The sequence below is a fragment of the Nyctereutes procyonoides genome, unplaced genomic scaffold, assembly GCF_905146905.1.
Source record: "Nyctereutes procyonoides isolate TBG_1078 unplaced genomic scaffold, NYPRO_anot_genome, whole genome shotgun sequence".
In the NCBI taxonomy this organism is placed as follows: domain Eukaryota; kingdom Metazoa; phylum Chordata; class Mammalia; order Carnivora; family Canidae; genus Nyctereutes; species Nyctereutes procyonoides.
In genome coordinates this window covers 47,495,298-47,520,750 of record NW_026575140.1, presented here as the reverse complement: position 1 = coordinate 47,520,750, position 25,453 = coordinate 47,495,298, and the positions used below count along the sequence as shown (strand labels likewise).

At 41.9% G+C, this 25,453-nt stretch overlaps 1 protein-coding gene across 2 annotated transcripts in view; it reads right to left on the bottom strand.

Annotated features, from left to right (window-relative positions):
- Window positions 1-11,949, bottom strand: part of NT5M (5',3'-nucleotidase, mitochondrial) — a 36,536-nt gene extending 24,587 nt beyond the window's left edge. For both annotated transcript variants that reach the window (XM_055306174.1, XM_055306175.1), the window contains exons 1-2: window positions 11,664-11,949; window positions 8,217-8,317 (exon numbers count right to left, since the gene is read on the bottom strand). In XM_055306174.1, the coding sequence (XP_055162149.1) occupies window positions 8,217-8,317; window positions 11,664-11,933 (371 nt within the window). In that variant the 5' untranslated portion in view covers window positions 11,934-11,949. The remainder of the gene's footprint in view (window positions 1-8,216; window positions 8,318-11,663) is intronic.
- Window positions 11,950-25,453: the final 13,504 nt, after the last annotated feature.

Genomic DNA, 25,453 nt, shown 5'->3' with positions numbered 1-25,453 from the left:
ATAAATGGAATCCTGTAACACACGGTCTAAAGTTACTGGCCTCCTTCACTTAGCAAAGCATTTCCCAGGGTCACCCACATTGTAGAATGTATCCATGCTTCATGCCTTTTAATTGCTGAGTAATATTCCATTGGATGTTGACGGATGGACCTCATTTGTTTGCCCATGTTAGCAGCTGATGGACATGGGGGTTGTCTCCACCTTTTGGCTATCATGAACCATTCTGCTGGGAACATTCATGCACAAGCTTTTGTGTGGACATCTATTTTCATCTCTCTCAAGTATACCCAGGAATGCAATTGCTGGGTCATACAGTAACTCCACATTTCCCATTTTGAGGAAATGTCTTCCCAAGTGTTTTCCACAGCGGCTGCACCATCTTCCAATCCCACCAGCAGTAACAAGGGTTCCAAATGCTCTACATCCTCAGTAACACAATTTGTCCTTTTTTTCTTTTTCTTTATGATGATCATTCTAGTGAATGTGAAGTGGTACCTCATTGTGATTTTGATTTGCATTTCACCACAGACTAATGATATTGGAGCAAATTTTCATGCATTCATTGGCCATTTGCATATCTTTTTTGGAGAAATGCCTGCCCAAACTTGTCACCAAGCCCATGTTTTTAAAACCTAAGTTAAATCATATCATTCTCTGTTCAATCTGATCCTCCACCAGAGTATCATCTTTCCCTTCCCCGTCACACTCTCTGAATTCTAGCCATACTGGTCTCCTTCAAAATGTTACTCAACTAAGCGAAATCCTTGCCCACCTCAGGGCCTTTGCACCCTGGCTTCTTACTAACTAGTTTGTTTTTCACATGCAGCTCTGAAGTCAAATGTCCTCAGAGAAACCTTTCCTCAGAGAAAGGTTTCCACCCCACCTGAAGGAGCCCTTTCCCCATTTAGTCTCAAACACATAGCCTGTTATTTCCTTCACCAAACTCACTGCAAGCTAACATTATTTTTCTTTTTACTGATCCTCCTCTCCACCATAATAAAAACACTTGGGAGACTGGAGACCTTGGGTTAGGTGTCTTATTTACAAAACTATCCCCAGTGCTAGCACAGTGCCAGGTATCTATGAAGTGACACATAACATATCTGTTTAGTGAAGGAATGGATACACTGCCTCCTATGTCAGGCCCCTCAACTACAGGCATGCTACCAACACTGACTCCATCTTTGGCCCTCCATCTTGTTCATGTCCACGCAATGACTCCCTTTGGGAGTACACTTCCTAGGCCCCTAGGAGTGGGAGAAGGCCTGTCCTGAGCTTCCCTAAAGTTGTTTAGAAAACTAGTAGAGATAACATAGTTTCCTCCCCTCTTCTGGCACTCAGATGGCACCATGAGGTCTGTAAAGTGTTAGACCCTTTGACCTTACCATAGTGCCCTCTGTACATCCCCTTGCCTAAAAAAATCCATGGCTTGGGATTGGGACTTTGCAAAGAATAGCTGTGCAGCTCTGCATCATCATCTGCCTGACACCTGAATAAAACTTAGTAAAGAGTACAGGGTCCTTGGTCTCAAAGTACCTTCTCAGTTTGGAGGATGCTGTACTGTTCCCCCTTCGCCTTCTAACAGTAGGTATTGAAAGTCATGTGTAAACACAGGTGCAAGCACATGTAAACTCATCCTTCTAAATGAGTGGTGTTAAGTCATCCCCCTGATGTCGAATACTTGTTTTGGCAAACAGCACTATCTCTTAATACACGTTTCGGAGTTACACATAATATAACAACTATGGGGGAAAGATCTGTATGGAAGAAAACTCAAGCAAAGACACCAAAATGTAAGAAAGTGGTGGTTTCAATGATGAGATTATGAATGACCTATATTTTAATTTTCCAAAATTAACCAAGAGCTCTATTTTTTTTTTAAGCAAGCATTTTTCTGCTTTCTCTTAGGGACAGATTTCTGAAGTTAAGTACAGTCCCATCAGAAAATACTCACTGCTTTAGACATCATGAGTTCCTTTTATTCAACATACATTAAAATCCATCATATTCTAAGCACTAGGGAGATTCTGATAGGACTCATTTATTTGCTGGCATTGACTCCAAGCAGTTTTGGCTATTTTTACATGTCAAATGCCCCTTTCAAGGATAAGTCATGTCAACTGAGGGTATTGTAAATGAAATATACTGAGCTAGTTGCTATGGGGGGAACATCTGCAAAAAGGATACTATCTAAGTATCCATCATTAAGTATCTATCAAATTTAAATACAGAGAACAGACAGGGGTTTGCCAGAGGAGAAGCAGATGGGGGGGGAATGGGTGAAATGGACAAAGGGGATTAAGAATACAATTATGGGGGGGGGCATCCAACTCTCTTGGTTTCCCATCAGATCATGATCAGGGTCATGACCTCAGGGATGTCAGGTGGAGCCCTGCATCAGGCTCTGCACTCTGCAGGGAGTCAGCTTGGGGTCTCTCTCCCTCTGCCCCTTCCCCCACTCATGCCTAAGCACTCTCTTGCTCTCTCAAATAAATAGATAAATCTTCAAAAAACAAAAGAATACATTTATCATAATGAGCCTAAATAATGTATACAAATGTTGAATAATTTTTTTAAATGTTGAATAATTATGTGGTTCACTTGAAACTAACACTTATATAATTATACCTTAATAAAAATTGTTTTAAAATGCATATGGGGATCCCTGGGTGGCGCAGCGGTTTAGCGCCTGCCTTTGGCCCAGGGCGCGATCCTGGAGACCCAGGATCGAATCCCACGTCGGGCTTCCGGTGCATGGAGCCTGCTTCTCCCTCTGCCTATGTCTCTGCCTCTCTCTCTCATTCTGTGTGACTATCATAAATAAATAAAAATTTTTAAAAAAATGCATATGGCTTGGATTCAGCTAGCCCACTACTGTGCAGAAATATTTGCACATGTACATCCACACTCACTAGCTGGAATATACAAGAAGAAATAAGAACCAGTGTGTCTGTGTGCAAATCATTACACATATGATGGTATACAGTATACAATAAAATACCATGCAGTAGTTAAAGTAAGACAGTTTGAAAAAAATAATAAAAGACAGTTTGATGGTGTTGTTATGGAAAGATGGCTAACGTATATTATATTTGCTAAGTAAAAAAGAGAAAGCAGAATATAGAGGACCACGACCCTATTTATTTTTTAAGATTTTATTTATTTATTCATGATAGACATAGAGAGAGAGAGAGAGAGAGGCAGAGACACAGGCAGAGGGAGAAGCAGGCTCCATGCAGGGAGCCCAAAATGGTACTCGATCCCGGGTCTCCAGGATCAGGCCCTGGGCCGAACGCGGCGCTAAACCACTGAACCACCTGGGCTGCCCCACAATCCTATTTTATAAATAACAATTACCATGTGAATGTTTATTCAGCAGATGCCTGAGTATGTTCTATGTACCAGGCAGCATTGTAGGAACCCAGACAATCCCTGACCTCAGGGAGCTGACACTTCAAAGAGAAAGGGACAAACACAGACACACGACTTCAGCTGAGACTATGTAGCCAGAGGAATGCGGCCAAATGACTAGGTGGGGACAGTGGCCTCTTTAGCTACAGCAGTATGGCCTCTCTGAGGAGGTGACATGCAAGGTGCTCAGAGCTGAAGGACTCAAAACAGTGTGGCCACGCCAGGTACCAGCAGAGAAACATTTCCAAAGTGTATATTAGAAACAAAGGCTAGGGGATCCCTGGGTGGCTCAGCGGTTTAGCGCCTGCCTTTGGGCCAGGGCGCGATCCTGGAGTCCTGGGATCGAGTCCCAGGTCGGGCTCCTGGCATGGAGCCTGATTCTCCCTCCTCCTGTGTCTCTGCCTCTCTTTCTTTCTCTCTCTCTCTCTCTCTCTCTCTCTTTCTCTCTTTCTCTCTCATATAAATAAATCTTTAAAAAAAAAAAAGAAAGAAAAGAAACAAAGGCTATAAGATCAGAAACAAGCTTGGTGCACCCACAGGGCAGAAGACAAGTCAGTGTGCCTGGAAAAGAGATCAGAGGGTGGCACGGCTGGGTCACAGACCACCTCACAGGCCTGGCTGAATTGGGGTTTTGTTTTTGAGCAATAAAAAGCTGAAAAAGAGTTTCAGGAGGGGACTAACATTAGCAGAATTTGCTTTATGAACATTAGTCTGGGGCAGCCCCAGTGGCCCAGCAGTTTAGCGCCGCCTTCGGCCCGGGGTGTGATCCTGGAGACCCAGGATCAAGTCCCACATCGGGCTCCCTGCACGGAGCCTGCTTCTCCCTCTGCCTGTCTCTGTCTCTCTCTCTCTCTGTCTCTCTCTCTCTCTCTGTCATGAATAAATAAATAAAATCTTTTTTTTAAAAAAAGGAATATTAGTCTGGCTGCCAGGTAGAACATATAAACTTGCAAAGCTATATACAAATAAGTATGTAAATGTATTTGAAAAGGTCTGGAAGCCTGCATCCCAAGTTGTTAACTGGTACACAAAGAGTGGGATTGAGGGAGACATACATGGGGACAAAGGGACAAAATGGTCAACTCACATTTCTTCATTTACATGCACGCCATTAGAGTTTTTCATTAAGAATATACGTGTGTATTACTGGATAAGGGGTGGTCGCCCCTGAAGATATTCCAAGGAGGCTCTTCAGGATGTGATGTGATTCCCAGGAAGGCACAGTCTCCTGCTCAGTGTTACTGTAGCCAGGACACAGCATGCCAGGGAGGCTGCTTCAGGACAGAGGGCAGATGAGGTGTTTGCTCACTGTTCCCCTCCTACCTGAAACCCCTCTGCCTTCTCCACCTGGCACATAGATCCCTTTTCATTTTTCAGGATGACAGCTCAAGTGTCACTGCCTCCCTGGGGAGTATTAGCCCTGCCTGGATCCATTCAAACATCTACCGTGTCACTTTTAGAATGACATTGTAGTCATTTGTTTCCTAGTGAACTCCTTGAAGGCAAGAGCTGTCTCTCATCTGCTTCTGTATCTGCAGCATGTGGTACAGGGCCTAGCATGTAGCAGGTGCCTCACAAATATTCTTTAAGTAACATTTTAAATCTTGGCCTTTGTCTGCTTCAGCACTAAACACAAAGCTATCCACTTAGTTACTGACTAGACCCCTCTCTCTGTCCACACTGGGGCATTGGCTGACCTTGGGAATCTACACCGTTAAGAGCCAAAATGGAGGCAAAAGACCTACGGTATGGTCTAGACTTGCATTTTCACAAAAGCATTAACAGGAAAGCTGTGGGGAAAAGTGTTCCAGACTAGAATACATATGAAAAAAAGCTGCATCCTCTGCTACCCCAGTGAAGAGTAACCACGCATATTAGCAAAACAGAAGCCCTTCAAAGTCCTTCTTAATCCAATGTTCCTCACACTGTTTTGGTTAAAGAACGCTTTTCTGTTGCATACCTATTAAATCTTGCAGAATAATAACAATAGCAGTTAACATTTACTGAGTACCTATTATGTGCCACGTGCTATACTTTCTCATTATCCTTATTTTACAGTTGAAGATACTGAGACCCAGAAAGCTTAATAACTTGTCCAATGTCTGAGAGTTAGATTCTAGAAAAGCCCGGGTTTGAACCTGGGCAGTCTCACTCCAGTTAGATTCAATCTTAACCACTATGCGATCTAGCACTCCAGAATACAGTTGGCGGAATGTAGTCCAAGAAACACTGATCCAGACACAAATAGAGTTTTGAAAAGCTGCAGTGCAAAAACAAATATGCTTTGCCTCTCTAGGCTCTTCTTGCAGATGCAAGAAGTTATACAACAGTACTCCACTATAAATCAAGTTCAAATCATAAACCAGAATGAAATACACTACTCTGTACAACCTGACTCAAGTCTAAACATAAATTACCAAACGAGTCTGTCTACAATTCAACTCTAACTCTTAAGTATTTTTCATTCCTCTGATGCCTATTTATCATGTCAGAACTTTGAACGCTGATGATTTTTGGAGGCATTTATATGGCACAATAAAGACCAATTCACAGTGTATGTTTGATTGGTCTTTCAGGTTGGTAGATTCTAGCAAAACTTGTGACCAATAAAAGCATTTACAACCCTGGAAACAAATACTGACATTGATCGCCTGTTGATGTTTGCCAAGGAAGCCAAGACAATTCAATGGTGAGGGGACTCTTTTCAACAAATGGTTCCGAGAAGTCTATGTCCATATGCAAAAGAATGAGGTGGGATGCCTTCCCCTCATACTATATTCAAAAATCAGCTCAAAATGGATCAAAGCCCTAAATTTAAGAGTTGAAACTATAAAACTCATAGAAGACACAGGAGCAAGTCTTTGTGACCTCAGATTAGGCAAAGGATCCTTAGACATGACTCCAAAAACACAAATGACAAAAGAAAAACAGATAAATTGAACTATATCCACATTAAAACACTGGATTTCAAAGGACACCACCAAGAGACTAAAACAACAATCCAGAAGATGACAAAGGACTTACGATCTAAAATATACTAAGAACTCTTAAAAATTAGCAATAAAAAAATAAGGGACTTATGATCTAAAATATATTAAGAACTCTTAAAAATTAGCAATAAAAAAATAACCCAATTGAAAAAAATTAGCAAAGGATTTAAATAAGTATTTCTCCAAAAAAGATGACAAATGGCTAAAAAGCACCCAAGAAGATGCTCAAATCATTAGCCATCAGAGAAATGCAAATCAAAACCATGATGAGACATCCCTTCATACCCACTAGGACGGCTAGAATACAAAAGACCACAAGTGTTGGCAAGGGTGTGAAGTTGGAACCCTCATACCTTGCTAATGAGAATGTCAGATGGTACTGTTGCTTTGGAAAACAGCTTGGCAGTCCCCAAAATGTTAAACATGGATTTATTACCACATGACAGCGATTCTGCTCCTAGGTATATACAACCTACATATGAAAACATACAGCCACAAAAAAATTTGCTCATAAGCAGTATTAATCTTAATACCTAAAAAACTGAAACAACCCAAGTGTCTACAACTGATGAACAGATAAAGAAAATATGGCATATCCATACTGGGGAATATTACTCAACAATGAAAGGCAATGAGGTACTTATTTGTGCTAGGAGGGATATGAGCCTGAAAACACAATGTTGCATAAAAGCAGCCAATCACAAAAGACCACATAGTGTACTACATGAAATGTACATGAAATAAACAGGAAATGTCCAGCACAGGCAAATCTACAAAGCCCTAAAGTAGACAGTGCTTGCCTAAGGCTGCAGGGGAAGGAGAAGGAGGGGTAATGACTGCTAATGGGTATAGGGTTTCTGTTTGGAAGGATGAAAGTGTTCAGAAATTGACCATGGTAGGGAATGCACACTTCTGCAGACATACTGAAACCCACCAAATTGTACACTTTAAATGGGTGGACTGTATGTGAGTTCTATCCCAATATGGCTGTTGTTTTTTAAGTTCTCAGGGAAGCACATCATCTGTAACTGCTAATGGATTTTAGTGAACAGTTACGGAGCTTCAGCTCCCAGAAGCAACCACTTCACTCAAACAAACCAGAAATATCTCACATAGTAGTACTCCTGCTGCTTCCTGCACTTCTTGTTGGGTCTCCTGTTAGACCTCTTTGTACTCCTTCCTCTCTTCCTTTTCAGCACTTACCACAATCTGGGGTATCTTTGCTTGTGAGATTCTTTAACGTCTACTCTCTGGCTAGGCTGTGAGCTCCATGAGGGCAGGACCATGTTTGTTCATCTCTGTATTACTGGTGTCCAGCAGCACCTAATAGAGTCAGTTCTCAACTATCTGCTGAAGAAATATATGTCTAGGGCACTTGGGTGGCTCAGTGGTTGAGCATCTACCTTCAGCTCAGGTCGTGATCCCGGTCCTGGTCCTGGGATCAAGTCCCACATCGGGCTCCCCGCAGGGAGCCTGCTTCTCCCTCTGCCTGTGTCTCTGCCTCTCTCTGTGTCTCTCATGAATAAATAAATAAAATCTTTAAAAAAAAAAGTGTATGTCTACCACCCAGTCAACCAGATCCAATTAGACTCAACATTTTCTCCTGTTACCAGATCAAAACACCATCAGTAGCTTACAAACTGAGTCTGTTTCATTCAGGGTGTTACTAGGTTGAATGCCAAAGAAATAAGCACCGGGCTGTACAGGGGTGAGGAGGGAGAGGGGAGGGAGGCAGAGGGCAGGAAGAGAAGCAAAAGAGTAGCAGAGGTACTGGCAGGAGGAAGGACAAATGCTCAGGTGGGAAGACAAACTTACTTTTCTAGGTTGGCCATCTGCTTCACAGCTTCTACAGCCCCTGGTAGAGGCTCCAGGTCAAGAAAGAAATTTTCTGATTCCCATATGCTAATGGCCTTCTCCTAAGAAGATGAGAGAGAAGTGGGTGACTTCCAGAATACTCAGCACCGTGCTTTACCACAGGGATGATGGCGCAGGTGGGAAGAGCTGTTGAAAAGAATGTGAGCTTCCCACCTTCCCCCCTCACATACCCAAGGACATATCCTGGGGAAGCCAGAGGATCACACAGAGCATGTGTGTGTTCCCCTCCTCTCCTGGAGATCTGACTTCTGCAAGGATCCAGCAGAGACCAGCTAAGGGGTGAGGGGCAATGGATTTTGAAGCCTGCTCTGCTTCAGGCTCAGCTAGAGCCATCAGGGCCAAAGCAAGTCATCATGAATCATGCACTTGCTTGATTCTAACAGCCAGAGGCATCATAGAGGCTCTGAGGTTGGATCAGGTTTTGTCATGGCACTAGAGTATTTAAATTCAAGAGCTGGAGGAACTCGGAGATTTTTTTTTTAAGATTTTATTTATTTATTCATGAGAGACACAGAGAGGAAGAAACACAGGCAGAGGGAGAAGCAGGTTCCATGCAGGGAGCCCAATGTGGTACTCGATCCCAGGACCCTGGGATCACACCCTGAGCCAAAAACTCAACCACTGAGCCATCCCGGCATCCTAAACTCAGTGATTGAGTACTGCTGTGCCATGTGTGATAAGGGGGTCAGGAAGGGCAGATGGAAGGTCAATTGAATAGAACTCCAGGTTCCTGACCCATATCAACTAGGACAGCTCTTTTACCTGTTTTATGCATTGGTGTGTCAATAAGTACTTGGTTTGAAAAGCATTCTCCTGCTTCTAAAGTTTGAAAGCCAAAAATCCAGACCCTCATTTTTCATATAAGAAGATCAAGGCTCTGAATGGGGAAGGGATTTACTTAATATCACACAGCGAAACAGTGGCATTACTGAGAACTGAACACCATCTCCTACCTCCAAGGCTACATGTTTTTACCTTATGTCACTGGGCTAAAATCAAGTTTGCAGAATGCCACACTTTTCCAGGCCCAGAACAAAGGGAGGGAAGACAAACTACGTCCTCCAAGGAACAAGAACCTAAATCCCATGTGCGCTGTTACAGAAGTGTCTCTGCCAGGTTAGAAGCTGCACACTCCAGAACCAGTGCCACTACCATGTCACACTCACAGGTGGAATACCCGGAGATCACACCAGCATTGTTCTTGTGAGCTGTGTGGGATGAAGCACATGAGTACTGATTGCTAGTATCATCCCACAAGGGTAAGAATTACTATCCCCAGTTTGATAAGGAAACAGGCTTATTACAAAGAATTTTTTTTCAAGGCCCCTTATGGGTGATATTGCCAGAACTTGAATCACACAGAGGCAGTATGGACCGGTGGAAACCACACTTAACGGAAGCGTAAGAAGTCCTGGCCTTGGCTGTGTGATCTTGGACTAAGCACCTTACCTCAGTAATAAGCATCCCAGCATCCCCTCCCTCCTTCACTAAGGTTGGCCCTGAAACTCTGGTCAAGGTACTTCCTCTCTCTGGGCTGAGTTCCTCAACTGTCCTAACAGTGTAGGATTCTAAATCGGTTAAAATGAGCTTTGCCTTCCACCTCTGCCATGATCACCTCTCAGAGTCCTACAAAGATCAAAGGGGATACACATAGAGTGGTATTTTGTAAAGCAAAAATGCCTACATAATTAAGGAGGGTTGGTTCATCATTTGTTTTCTGACTATAGGTGCTGGGCAAGATCAGCCAAGGGGAGACCCAGGGATGTCCTGCTGTGAGCTATGCTGGGGACACAAGGCAGGTGTTCATTTATTAAAATCCCATTTCCTGCAATGTTCCCAGAAGCAGAATTCAGCAGTCACTTCCAGAGCACTGCCTTCTTAGCGTCCCAGGAGCTCTGTTCCTTTGCCTCATCCTTAGAAAATGGTAAAATTACCTCCTTAGATCTAGAGTCTGCACATCAGTACAAAAGGACTTGCAAGAACCACTGTCCTTTTCAGAGTTGGGGTGGGCTTTATTTCCTTACCCCAAGACACTCCTGGGAGGAAATAAGGCACCCAGACTGCCAATACTGTGCACTGTCTATAAATGAACACCCACATCAATGTCTGTTACGGAGTCTGTTACTGAGGCTGCAAAAATAACTAGGGTATTCTCTCCCATTTGAAATTGGCAATCAGATATTAGAGCTGGGAGAAATGAGCACACAGAACTCTGGGGAAGTCATCTTCTGGAGGCCATGGTATTAATGAAGAGAACTGGTGCTTCATTTTCTTTTTAATACCTGCCTCTCAACAAATGGATCATTGTCAAATTACCTTTTTTTTAGTCAAAAGAAATGTCACTTGTTAGAGCAGGACAGATAAGAGGACTTTGGAGTCGGGAAAGCTAAATATGGTTGGAAGGCAGACAGACTTGAGTTTAAATCCTAGCTGAGCCCCTTACTAGCTATGGGACTTGGGATAAATTTCCTCACCTGCACAATGAAGATAATAATGTCTACATCACGTGGGAGACAAGGTAGCCAACCTATAGATACAAAATAGGCTCTAAGCTCTAATATCATCATCATCAAACTTCTGGTGGTGATCTTATTATGTGGCCAATCAAGGGATGCCAGGACACATCCAGCCTCTTTAAAGTTTGTGCAAGGCAAAAAAAAAAAAAATGCTGTTCCTTTCACGAAATAGTTTAAACTTACAAACTAAGCCATCTGTCTATAAACAAGCCTGGATATTTCTCCTCCATGCATCATGGACCCTGAGACCAAAACACTGCAGGAGTCAGGGGGATGCGGTGGGCCACCAAAGCAAGGGGATAAACCAAGGGGCTGATCCCACCCCTTCTTGACCACCGACTCATGTGATGTCCAGAAAGTCACTCGACTTCTCTGGGCCTCAAATATCATCGGGAGCTATGCATTCATGGAAAAGGACACCAAAGAATGGTACAGACCCTCATCAAATTCGTGAGGATGAAGAAATGAGCATGTGCCTGTCGCAGGGGTCAAAGAGGACTTTACTTGCAACGTTTATTTCATTTAAAGAACTTAAAGACTTGCAGCCAAATGCACCAAAAACTAAAAAGTCAGCCAAAGAGAGAGTTCGTATCTTACGCATCACATCCTCCTGACTTTTGAGAAGCCCTCGGTGGCAGCCAACAACCGCTCCTGTGCGCGCCGGGCTGCGCCGGGCCTCCCCGGGCCCCTGTTTCGGGAGAGGACCACCCCGAGGCTCGCGGAGGTGACCCACCCAAGGTCGCGCGGGCTCCCGGCCCAGGGCTGGGAAAGGAGGGCCGCAGTCCCGCCGGGCTCGGGGGGGCTCGGGCGGGCTCGGGCGGGCTCGGGCGGGCTCGGGGCCCCGCGGCTGGCCGGGGCGGGGGATGCTCACGCTCAGGCCGGGCTGCAGGAGGCCGTACTGCTCGGACAACCAGAAGCCGCGCCGGTCCTCCAGCGCGATGAAGGGCTGGTCGGGGAAGCGCGCGCGGAACTTCCTGAGGAAGCCGCCCTCGAAGTCGGCCAACACGCCGTCCATGTCCACCAGCACCCGCAGGGCGCGGCCGGCCCCCCGGCCCGCCGGCCCGCCCGACCGCCAGCGCCTCCCCGCCGGGAACGCCGCGCCGCGGGGCCGCCGCGCACACCAGCCGCCCAGCCGGATCATGGCCCCTGACGCTCGCTCGCCGCAGGCGCCGGGGCCCGGGCAGCGCCACCCCGCGGGGCCGGGCCGGGAGACATGACCGCGGGAAGCGGGAAAGAAACCCCTGCCTGCCGGGGGGGCGGGGCGCGGGCGGCGCGGGCGGCGCGGGGGGCGCGGGGGGCGCGGGGGGCGCGGGGAGCGAGCGCGCAGGCTCGGGCCCCAGAGCGAGGCTGCGGCACGCGCCCCGGCGGAGGCGGGGCTCGGGGGCGTGGCCTTGGGGCCAACCCGCAGTCCCAGGCTCCCCGGACCCCGGGCCTGGGCTCCTCCGTCCTCTCTGGCCGCAGCGGCCGCGCACCCCGCAGGTGGAGCAAGCCGGTGTCCCTGGGCGCTTACCAAACCTGACAAGGTTCCCCGTCCTGGAATGTACCTTGTAGAAGAGGAGACTGACGAAAAGCAAACAAGCGTACAAAACCGGCACACACACACACACACACCCCCAAAAAAAATTCAGAGGATGACAATCCTATGAAGAGACCAAAACAGGGTGATGGAGAGCCTCCCTTCCCTGCTTTATAGTGAACATCTGGGAAGAAGCTGATGTTAGTAGGACAAATAAGTACCTTGCAAACATCAGAAAGCCTTAATACTGGCGATTTTCAAATATATATATATATTGCTTTGTACCCTGGAATTGCTTTAAAAACAGGAAAAATTAAAAAACAAAGCAGGATGACGAGATGATGGAGAGGTGGGGAGACTGACAAGGTGGTCAGGGAAGGCTTCTTGCAGGAGGTGATGCTGGAGCAGAACGGGAAATGATGAGAATAGAGGGTGCGAGAATCAAAGACACCAAGTGGGCCAGACAGCCAGCAGCAAGCTCAAAGGCCTCAGAGAGTGGAGAAGCCAATGAAGCCACAAATTTTCATTCTTATATTTCTTTGGCACGGACTTGCTGAACGTCTCCTATGTGCTTGGTGGCAGATATCAAGCAGTGAACAAAGTCCCCACCCTCGTGGAAGGGACATTTTTGGATCTGTCTGAAATTATGGTGAAGCAAGGGTAGGATAGTCCACTCTTAGACCAGAGAGATAGGGCCACAAGGAAGCAGTGTGGCACAGTTGAAAAGTACTTGGGCTGTGGTGTCCCACTGACCCACGCTCCAGCTGAAACATAGTAGCTCCTCAGCACCCTGGCACAACTGGTTACTCTCCTGGCACCTCCTGGATTCAAGGGAACAGACTAGGTCTCATTCATCCCAGCGCCCTGAGTGAGTGAATGGGATCCCTGCAGGAACGTTTTCTGGTTATTCTCTGACCCCAGCTAAGACTTCCCACTGTGTATCAGAAGTTTCTTTTATTGCTGAATTCTATTTAATTGCATGAATATATGTCAGTTTGTCCACTCTCCCATTGATGCACATTGAGCTGTTTCTAGTTTGGGGCTATTATGAATAAAGCAACTATGAACTTATACAAGTCTTTGTGTGGATTTTTTTTTCTCTTGAGTAAATACCTAGAAGTGGGATCACTGAGTTCTAGAAAAAGGTACGTATTTAGTTTTATAAGAAACTATCAGACACTGAGGAGGGCACTTGATGAGATGAGCACTGGATATTATACTATATGTTGGCAAATTGAATTTAAATTTAAAAAATAGAAATAAATTTTAAATCTTAAAAAAAAAAGCCAAATTTTTTCAAACTGTGCCATTTTAAACACCCACAAGCAATGTATGAGAGTTCTATTTGGGGACGCCTGGTGGCTCAGCAGTTGAGTGTCTGCCTTCAGCCTAGGGAGTGATCCTGGAGTCCCGGCATCGAGTCTCCCATCGGACTCCCAGCATGGAGCCTGCTTCTTTCTCTACCTATGTCTCTGCCTCTGTGTGTGTGTGTCTCTCATGAATAAATAAATAAAATCTTTAAAAAGAGAGAGAAAGAGTTCTGTTTGCTCCACGTACTCCCCAACATTTGATGTTGTCAGTCTTTTTAGCTATTCTGGTGGGAGTGTTGGTGGTATCCCATTGCATTCTATTTTGCATGCATCGCCATGTTTTGTTTTTAATTTTTAAAATGATTTGCTTTATTGTTTATTTGTGGGTTTTTATTTTTTGCCTTCCCCCTTTGGAATGTATGTTGCATAGGGGTAAAACCTTATCTGGTGTGTTTAGTTATATGTCCCTAGTGCTTAGAACAGGGCCTGGCATATAGTATGTATTCAATAAATTCATTCGTGCATGTATTCAACAAATAGTTTTTGTGTGCCTTAAACAGAGCAGATATTACTAAACCCATTTGACAGGTGAGAAGACTGGCATCAAGAGACCAGAAGCACAGGTTCAACATAGCTGATAATAAATGGTAATCAGAGCTAACATATATGGATGCCTATGTACTCTGTGTCAGGCACTATCTAGGCTCTTTGTGGGAATTGTCTCACTTAACCCCACAAAGTTGCCATGAGGAATACTAATTTAAGCCATCTTAATGGATAAAAGCACTGAAGCACTGAGAGATTAATAACTTGCCCCTTGGTGTGGTCATTTGAAACAAATGATTTTAATACTTCTCCCATCACGAGATGGAACTGAATTCCTGTGCCCTTGGATGTAGGCTGGATTTACTTCTGCATTTCTGATCAATAACATGGGTGGAAATGCTGATTTGTGACTTCCAAGAATAGGTCATAAAAGGCGTTGTAGCTTCTCTCTCTCTCTCTCTCTCTCTCTCTCTCTCTCTCTCCTTCTCTCTCTCCTATTACTCTCCCTGCTATGTCTGTGGACACTCATGTAGCCCCACAGAGAGGTCCCCATGTTAAGGAACGCAGGCCTCCTGCCAACATCCAGAAAAGAACTAAGACACCCCCACCCCCACACACACCCCCATAGTCATGTGAGTGAGCCATCTTAGAAACAGACCCTTCTGCCCTAGTCAAGCTTTCAGATGAGGCAGCCTCAAGTAATATCTTGACTACAGTCTCATGAGAGACTCTGCTCAGAACCTCGCACCTCAGCTGCTCTCTGATTTGTAACTCAGAAATTGTGAGATAAGCGTTTGTCATTTCAAGCCTCTAAATGCCCCCTTTGGGAGCAATTTCACACAAAATAGATTACAAAGACACTAAGTCACTAGTAAACGTTAGAACAGAGATTCAGTTTTGTCCAGTTAGACTCCAATTGCGACAATGTGCATAATGATATTTATCTGTAAATGAGTGTCTCTCACGCTCCAGACTCTGTGAAATGGTCTCCATGCATTAGTAACTTTGATTAGAGTCTGGTGCCTGATCTTTGCACTGTAATGCAGCGACTGGGGGTGTGGGCTCTGGAGTCCAACTACCTGGGTTTTATTTATTTCATTTATTTATTTGTTAAGGATTTTTAAAAATTTATTTACTTGAGATAGGAGAGAGAGAGAAAGCACAGAGAGAGAGAGAGAAGCAGACTCCTCACTGAGCAGGGAGCCCGACGTAGGGCTCAATCCCAGGACCCCAAGGTCATGACCTGAGCTGAAGGCAGACACTTAACCAACTGAGCCACCCAGGGGCCCAAACCACCTGGGTTGCTTTTTTTTTTAAGATTAAAAAAAAAGATTTTATTTATTTATTCATGAGAGACATGGAGAGAGGCATAGAAAAAGGCAGAGGGAGAAGCAGACTCCCTGTGGGGAGCCTGACATGGGACTTGATCCCAGGACTCCAGGATCATGCTCTGGGCCAAAGCCAGGCACCAAACCGCTGAGCTACCCAGGGATCCCCACCACCTGGATTTTAATCCTAACTCTGGTACTTACCAGTTACAACACTCTGATATGTCTTTAAATATCACTTAGATTAGATTTCCCCATTTGCAAAATGGGAATAATAGTAGTACCCACCTCATAGTGTTCTTGTGGAATTATGTGACTTTTTACACTTACAGTGTTTGGAAATGGGTCTTGCACATAGTAGACACTCAATGTATACCAGTTGTATTACCTTGATAGCTGTTGATACTGTTACCTGATAGTAGTTTCCTATCAATCATGGTGACCTACACACAGCATGCAAGCACTTTATCTTGTTGTATCTTCACGATGACCCTATGAGGTAGGCATCAACATTTTACAAGGTAGACATAGCCTCAGAGGGGCAAAGTAACTTTTCCCAGGTCACAAAGCTAGTAACTAACACAGTTGGCCTGTGACAAGCCCATATGACTTCAAACCAACCCTTCCCATCATATGATCTTCCAGTCTCTGCATTAACCTAGATTGTCCACTAATTGGTTAGGGTAGACAAAGAACTGCCAGGGTCACCTGGGTGGTTCAGACAGTTAAGTGTCTGACTCTTGATTTCAGCTCAGATCATGCATAATCTCAGGGTCATGGGATCAAACCCTGCATGGGGCTCCACACTCAGCAAGGAGTCTGCTTGAGATTCTCTTTCTCACTCTCCCTCAGCACCCCCACCTTCTTTCTCATTAAAATAAACAAATAAATCTTTAAAGAGAAAAAAAGAACTCACACTTATTGAGGGCTTACTGTGTGCCAGGCACTGTGCCAAGGCTTTCCATATGTTCTCTCATTCACTTACATACCAAAGCAATGATTCACTACATATTTCCCCAGGTTCCTCCCTATGCTTGGCACACAAAAGGCATACAAAAAGTTCTTGTGGAATTAAAAATAGCCCAAAGTGTACAAAAGTTTATTTTTATGATAGAAAGGATTATTTTGCCCTACTGGTTGTGGACCTCACATGCCAAAAATATTGTCTTTAGATAAAATAGATAAGGATCTCTTGACTGGCACTCCCACCACTTGGGCCTGTGTCTTCTTCCATGGCCCAGACTAGTGTTTACTGGCAATTCCTCTCAGCCAACCTGGTGCTCGTGAGAAGAAAGCTCAACATCTCCATAGTGGTAGGCGGGCAGAAGGTTGGATCCACTCACTGTTCTTGCTCTCTCTACAGAGTATAGCTGCTTGTACTTGTCCGGACCCCTGTGCTGGTCTACACTGAGGTACATGTGACCCCCTTAGCCTTTTTCGGTGGCCTGCTTGCCCTAACTGTTGAAGACTGTGGTGCTGGCCTTTTGCCTCTTCACAAAGTCTCCACACTACAGCCTCCATGTTCTGACCACTCTGGTTGCAGCACTGGGGATTCATGAGTCACAGCATAGCCTATGCAAGAATCTACCTGAGGTCCACTTAATGCTAGTTACCTCCCTCAGATATTGCAGGACTGCCAGTGAGGGGCGTCATTGACCTCGCACTGAGTTAAGATGATCTGTCTCAGAGGAGGCTTAATCTCTTCCCTGTTGATGCCAGGGGGGCTCTGGGAATGCTATGGTTTCCAACTGACCTGACCCTTGAGACTTCTGATTCAGGATGAGAAGAAGCCAGAGCCAGTATCTGACTGCTTCCCTATCTAATACCAATCCAGATACCACAACATGCCTACTAGAAGAGCTAAAATTGAAAAGATTGAAAATTCTGAATGCAGCAAGAACATAAAACAACAATAAATCTCACACATTACTAGTAGGCTTATAAAATGATGCAACAGCTTTGGGAAATAGTTTGGCAGTTCCTCAAAAGTTAAACTTAATTACCATATGACCCAGAACATCCACTCCTTGGTATAAACCCAAGAACATTGAAAAACTATATCCACATAAGAACTTACACAGAAATATCCATAAGGGAATTATTCACAATAACCAAAACATGGTAACAACCCAAATATCTATCAACTGATGAACAGATGACAAAATGTGGTATATCCATGCCACAGAATAGTATTCAGCCTTGAAAAGGAAGGAAATTATAACACATGCTACAATACAGATGAACCGTGAGACATGCTAAGTTAAAGAAGCCAGACATAAAAAGTCACATATTGCATAATTTCATTTATATGCAATGTGCAGATTAGGTAAATCCATAGAGATAGAAAGTAAATTAATGGTTGCCAGGGGATAGAAAGAGGCAGGAAGGGATGAAGAGGAACTGTTAATGGTAATGTGATTTCTTTTTAGTGTGAAGAAAATGTTCTAGAATTAAGTAGTGATGATGGATGCACAATCTTGTGTAGATGAGAAATAGCTGAATTATACAACTAAATTGTAAAAGGGTGAGAGATTATGGCATATGAGTTATATGTCAAAAAGAAGAAAAAGCATACTATGCCCTGAGTATGTATGTTTCATAACTTCCTCAGAAACAAAGTAGATTAAAAAAAAACAAAAAACAAAACAAAGTAGATAGAAGATACCATGAAATTTATAGTCCAGTCTGTTTTTACATAAAAATTAAAGGCTCGAAGATTTTAAATACTAAGACATTTAAGTGTGTTGATTAGATTATATTTTGTTTTAGGATTTTAAAAGTTATTTTTTGCCTTTTTCCTCATCTTGGGGGAAAGAATTCATTTTTCACCATTTAGAATCATGTTAGTTGAGACACCTGGGTGGCTCAGCAACTGAGCATCTGTCTTCGGCTCAGGGCACGGTCCCAGAGTTCCATGATGGAGTTCCATATCAGGCTCCCTGTGGGGGGCCTGCTTCTCCCTCTGCCTGTGTCTCTGGCTCTCTCTGTGTGTCTCTCATGAATAAACAAACAAACAAACAAACAAACAAAATATTTTTTAAAAAGAATCATGTTAGCTGTAAGCTTTTTGTAGACACTTGTTAAAATCTGATTAAGAAGTTCTTTTCTATGCCTAGTCTACTGAGTTTTTTAAAATCATGAATGCATGTTGAATATTGACAAATGCTTTCTCTGCATGCATCAGTTTATATGATCATATAGTTTCTTTTCTTCAAGTTGTCAATATAATGGATTACACTGATTTTCAAACAATGAACAACTCATGCATTCCTGAGATAAACCCTACTTAGTCATGGCATGACTTTTTTATCTATTGCTGAATTCAATTTCATAATGTTCTGTGGAAGCTTTATGTGCTTATGTTCATGATGAATACTAGTCTGTAATTTTCTCAAAAGTTTAAATTGTTGACTTAAGAACTTCTTTTATAATGTAATGTGTAATGCTATACTATTTTCTCTAAGCACTGCTTTAGCTGCATCTCACAAATTTTGACATACTGTGTTTTAATTTTCATACAGTTAAAAATGTTTTCTATTTTCCCTTGAGACTTCTACTTCAAACCATAAACTGTTTTTTTAATTAATTAATTTATTTATTTATTCATGAGAGACACACAGAGAGAGAGAGGCAGAGACACAGGCAGAGGGAGAAACAGGCTCCATGCAGGGAGCCCAACGTGGGACTCCATCCTGGGTCTCCAGGATCACGCCCTGCGCTGAAGGCGGCGCTAAATCGCTGAGCCCCTGGGCTGTCCCCATAAACTGTTTAAAAGCATGTTCCTCCATGTCCAAGTATGTAGAAGTTTCCAGTTATCTTTTCGCTCTTGATTTCTTCTTTAATTCCATTATTTAGAGAACATGCTTTGTATCACTCCAATTCTTTTAAATTTGATAGGGTCTGTATTATAACCCACTATATGGCATGTCTTGGTGAATATCCCATGAGCACTTGAAAAGAATGTGTATTGGGATCCCTGGGTGGCGCAGCGGTTTGGAGCCTGCCTTTGGCTCAGGGCACGATCCTGGAAACCCGGGATCGAATCCCATATCGGGCTCCCGGTGCATGGAGCCTGCTTATCCCTCTGCCTATGTCTCTGCCTCTGTCTCTCTCTCTCTGTGACTATCATAAATAAATAAATTAAAAAAAAATTTAAAAAAAAAATAAAAAAAAAGAATGTGTATTGTGTTGTTATCAGGTGAAGTGTTGTATTAAATATCAATTAGATACAGTTGTTGGTGTTGTTCAATTTTCCCATTTCCTTGCTGATTTTATGTCTACTTGTTCTATCAATTACTTATAGAGCAATATTAAATAAAGTCTCCAACTATAATTATGGATTTGTCCATTTCAGCTCTTTAAATCAATTTTGCTTCATATATTTTGAGGTTTAGTTTAAACATACATAAGATTGTTAGGTCCTCTTGATGAATTGACTCTTTCAGTATTATCTTTTTATTTCTGTTAATTTTCCTTGTAGGATATATCACTACAGAATCTACAAACACTGTAAGAATAGTAAGAGAATTCTATGAACAACTCTGTACATAATTTTACTATGTTTGATATTAATACAGCCACCTCCAAATTTCTTTTTATTAGTGCTTTCAAGGCATATCTTTTCCCATCCTTTTACTTTTTATCTTTGCATCAACTTTTATAATTTTTTAAAATTTATTTATGATAGTCACAGAGAGAGAGAGAGAGAGGCAGAGACACAGGCAGAGGGAGAAGCAGGCTCCATGCAACGGGAGCCCAACGTGGGATTTGATCCCGGGTCTCCAGGATCACGCCCTGGGCCAAAGGCAGGCGCCAAAACCCTGCATTAACTTTTAGGTGAGATTCTTGTCACTTGGATCTACTTGTTGATCCATCCTGACAATCTCAATTCTCTCATCGGTATGTTTAAACCATTTATATTTAATATAATTATACATGTGATTGGATTTAGGCCTACCATTTTTTTTTTTCTGTTTGTTTCCTCTGTTTTTCCATCCTCTGTTTTTTATTTCCTGCCCTCTTTTGGAGCATTTGAATTTGTTTAGTATTTTTAATGTTTCTATTGAGTGTTTTATTTACTTATCAGTCATTACAATACATAAGGATTACAATATATATTTAACTTTTCCTATGCTACTAGGAATAAATATTTTACCACTTCAAGTAGAATATACAAGCCTTACCACTATTAGGTCCATTTACCCTCCACTTTTCTGTTGTAATTGTTACATTTTACATCTACAAACACTGAAAACCCCATTAGACCTTATTATAAATGTTTTGACATCACGATAAGTACACTCTTTAATCCCCATCACCTATTTCCCCTTTCTCCCTACCAGTTAAGAGTCTATTTCTTGATATCTCTCTCTTTTTCCTCTGCTCATTTGTTTCTTAAATTCCACATATGATTGAGATGAGATGGTATTTGTCTTTCTCTGACTTACTTAGCTTAGCATTATACTCTCTAGCTCTATCCGTGTTGTTGTAAATAGCAAGATTTCATTCTTTTTATGGATGAGTAATATTCCTTTGTATAACTATACCATATTTCTTTATCCGTTCATCTTTCAGTGGATTCTTGGGCCACTTCCATAGTTTGGCTATTGTAAATAATGCTTCAATAAGCATAGGGGTGCATGTAACCCTTTGAATTAGCGTTTTTGCATTTGGGGGGTAAATACCCAGTAGTGAGATAATCATAGGGCAGTTTTATCTATTTTTTTTTGAGGAACGCCCATACTGTTTTCCACAGTTGCTGCACCAGTTTGCATTCCACCCAACAGTGCAAGAGGGTTCCTTTTTTCTCTTTTTTCTCAACACTTGCTGGTTCTTCTGTTGTGGATTTTAACCCAGCTGATAGGTGTGCAGTAATATCTCATTGGAGTTTTGATTTGCATTTCCCTAATGATGAGTGATGTTGAGCACCTTTCATGTGTCTGTTGGCCATTTAGATGTCTTCTTTGGAGAAATGTCTGTTCATGTCTTCTGCCCATTTTTTAATTGGAGTACTTGTTTTTTGGATGTTGAGTTGTATCCATTATTTACATATTTTGTATACTAGCCCTTTATTGGATATATCATTTGCAAATATCATCTCCCATTCAGTAAATTGTCCTTTAGTTTTGTGGTTGTTTCCTTGTGCAGAGCTTTTTATTTTAATGTAGTACCAATAGTTTGTTTTTGCTTTTGTTTCTCTTGCCTCAGTATACATATCTAAAAAAATGTTGCTAGGGCCAATGCCAAAGAAATTAATGCCTGTGTTCCCTTCTAGGATTTTTATGGTTTCAGGTCTCACATTTAGGTCTTTAATCTATTTTGATTTTATTTTTGTGTATGGTGTAAGAAAGTGGTCCAGTTTCATTCTTTTGTATGTTGCTGTCCAATTTTCCAAACATTACTTGTTGAAGAGTCTGTATTTTCCCCATTGGATATTCATTCTCCCTTTGTTGAAGATTAATTGACCAAATAGTTGTGCATTTATCTCTGAGTTTTCCTTTTTATTCCACTGATATATATGTCTATTTTTATGCCTATACCATACTGTTTTAATTACTACTGCCTCTAAGTCTGGAATTGTGATACCTCCAGCGTTGTTTTTCTTTTTCAAAATTGCTTTGGCTACTCACAGACCATATTATAAATTTGGCTTTCGAGCATTATATATACTTTAAAGAATTTAAGAGGAAAAACTAGTCTATTGGCTTTACCTAGATAGTCACCATTTCTGTTACTCTTCCTTCATTCCTAAAGTTCCAAATTTCCCTCTAGTAACCCTTCCCTTTCATCTGAAGAATTATCTTTGGACTTCTTTTAGATCAGGTTTGCATGTGACCAATTCTTCATTTTCATTCTTCTGAGAATGTCTTTTTTCTGGCTTCATTTTTGAAGGGTATTTTTGTGGGATGTAGAATTAGGTGCTGGCAGTTCTTTTATTTAAGCACTTAAAAAATGTTCCACTGTCTTCTGACCTCCGTGTTTTTTGATGAGAAATTTGAAATCACTCTAATCATTTTTTTCCTATATGTTGTGCTTTGTTACTCTTTGGCTGCTTAGAATATTTTTTTTTCAAAGATTTATTTATTTATTTATTTATTTATTTATTTATTTATGATAGACGTAGAGAGAGAGAGAGAGAGAGAGAGCCAGAGACACAGGAGGAGGGAGAAGCAGGCTCCATGCCAGGAGCCCGACGCGGGACTTGATCCAGGGACTCCAGGATGAGGCCCTGGGCCAAAGGCAGGCGCTAAACCGCTGAGCCACCCAGGAATCCCAGAATATTTATTTTTGTATTTTATTTTCAGTTATTTAATTATGACGTGTCTGAGGATAGATGTTTGAATTCATCTTGTTTGGATTTTGATGAATTTTTTCAATCTCTAAATTTAAATCTTTTGCCAAATCTGGAAAGTTTTAGGCCATTATTTCTTCAAATACTTTATCTGCATTGTACTCTTCCTACTCTTTTTCTGGAATTCTAATGACATAAATGTTACACCTGATTGTTTTACAGGTCCTTGTGGCTCTGTTTATTTGGGTGGCTTTTTTCTCTCTGTTGTTCAACTTAAACTATCTTCATATTCATAGACCCTTTCCCCTCCCATCTTCATTCTATTATCCATCCAATGCAGCATTTTTTCTTTTAGTTATTTTATTCTTCCATTCTACAGTTTCTTTTTGGTTCTTTTTCAAATCTTCAATTTCTCTCTTGTAACTGCCTCTATCTTTCCATTTGTTTCAAGTGTGCTCATCTTTATTTCTTGGAGCATGGTTATAATGAATTAAAATCTGTTTAAAAATTCCAGCGTCTGTGTAATCTCTGAGTTGACATGATGACTGTCTCTTCTCCTGTTAGAATTTGACTTTTTTGGGGTATCTGGGTGGTTCAGTTGGTTAAGCGTCTGTCTGCCTTTGCTCAGGTCATGATCTCCAGGTCCTGGGATTAAGCTGTGCATCAGGCTCCCAGGGAGTCTTCCTCTCCCTCTCCCTCTGCCCCTCCTTACCACTAATGCTCTTTTTCTTTCTCTCAAATAAATAAATAAAATATTTTTTAAAAAAGGAATTTGACATTTTTATGGTTCTTAACATGTCAAGCAATTTTGGATTGTATCTTGAACATTTTGAATATTGTGTTATAAGACAGTGGGTCTTATTTAAATCCTGTGGAAAATGTTGATTTTTGTTTTGTTTTGTTTTGTTTTGCTTTGTTTTAGCAGGCCATTGATCATGTTAGCTCTAATTCACCATTTTTTACCAACCTTCTGTGCACTACAACTTCATTAGTTCTATTTTCAAAGCTGTTGTAGGGCTATTCAGATCTGTCCTGTATGTGCACCACCTAGTTGTCAGTCTCAGACCTGGGAAGTGGTCTACCCCATAGTTAAGTTTCCAAAAACTTTGATGTACAGTTTAGGGTCCAATTCACACATTCATTACTTGGAGATGAGATCATGAATTCATACACCACTTTATGGCATCACTTTTTTGGTGTCTATGATTTCCTTAATACTTTCTAATCTCAGGGGTATATGCCTTGGTGTAGTTCACTTCATATTTTTTTGTGTTTGGAGTTTGTTGAGTTTCTTGAATCTGTGGAATTATGGCTTTCATTAAATTTAGAAGGTTTTCAGCCATTATTTCTTCAAATATTTTTCTGCTTCCTGACCACAAAGCTATGCTGCAAATTCTATTATTGCCTCTATGTTATGTATGATTGGAGTTCCTATGGTTGGAAAAACAAAGACACATCATAACTAAATTGCTCAAAAACAATAAAAAAGAAAAAATCTTAAAAGCCTTCAGGAAAATAAAGACACGTTATCTACAGAGGAGCAAAGATAAGGATGACAGCAGACTTTGTGTCAGAAAAAATGTAAGGGACATTTAAAAATGGACAAATGATTTGAATAGATTTTCCCAAAGAATATATATTGATAGCCAATAAGAATATGAAAGGATGCTCAATATCACTGATTGTTAGATAAATGCTAATCAAAACCACAATGAGATACCATCTGACGCCCATTGGGAGGACTATTATAAAATTTATTTTTTAATAGAAAATAACAAATGCTGGTGAGGATATAAAGAAATAAAAATTCTGTGTACTGCTAGTGGGAAAATGGTATAGAAATACCTCAAAAAATTAAAAAATAGAAAAACTATATGATCCAGCAATTCTCCTTCGGGGTATATCCAAAAGAATTGAAAGCAAGGACTTGAACAGATATTTGTACACCTATGTTCGTAGCAGCATTACTAATAATAGCCTAAAGGTAGAAGTAACCCACATGTCCTTCAATGAATGAATGAATAGGCAAAAGGTAGTATATTCATACAATGGAGTATTATTCAGCCTTTAAAAGGAAGAAATTCTAACACTTGCTACAACATGGATAAATCTTGAAGACATTATGCTGAGTGAAATAAGCCAATCACAAAAAGTCACTCAATATAAGATTCCATTTACATGACATATCCAGAAAATAGGCAAACTTATAAAGACAGAATGTAAATTACTGGCTGCCAGGAGTTGTGGGGAGGGTAGAATTAGGACCAATTGGTAATACATATGGGGTTTCTTTTTGGGATGATAGAAACACTCTGGAATTAAATAGGGGTGATGGTTGCGCAACACAATGAACATACTAAAACCCACTGAATACACTAAATACACTTTAAAATGGTGAATTTTGGGATCCCTGGGTGGCGCAGCGGTTTGGCGCCTGCCTTCGGCCCAGGGCGCGATCCTGGAGACCCGGGATCAAATCCCACATCGGGCTCCCAGAGAAGCATGGAGCCTGCTTCTCCCTCTGCCTATGTCTCTGCCTCTCCCTCTCTCTCTCTCTGTGTGTGTGTGACTATCATAAATAAATAAAAATAAATAAATAAATAAAATGGTGAATTTCACTAAATGAATTATGTATTTTTTAAATGACTGTAAAAAAAGAATAAAAGAAAA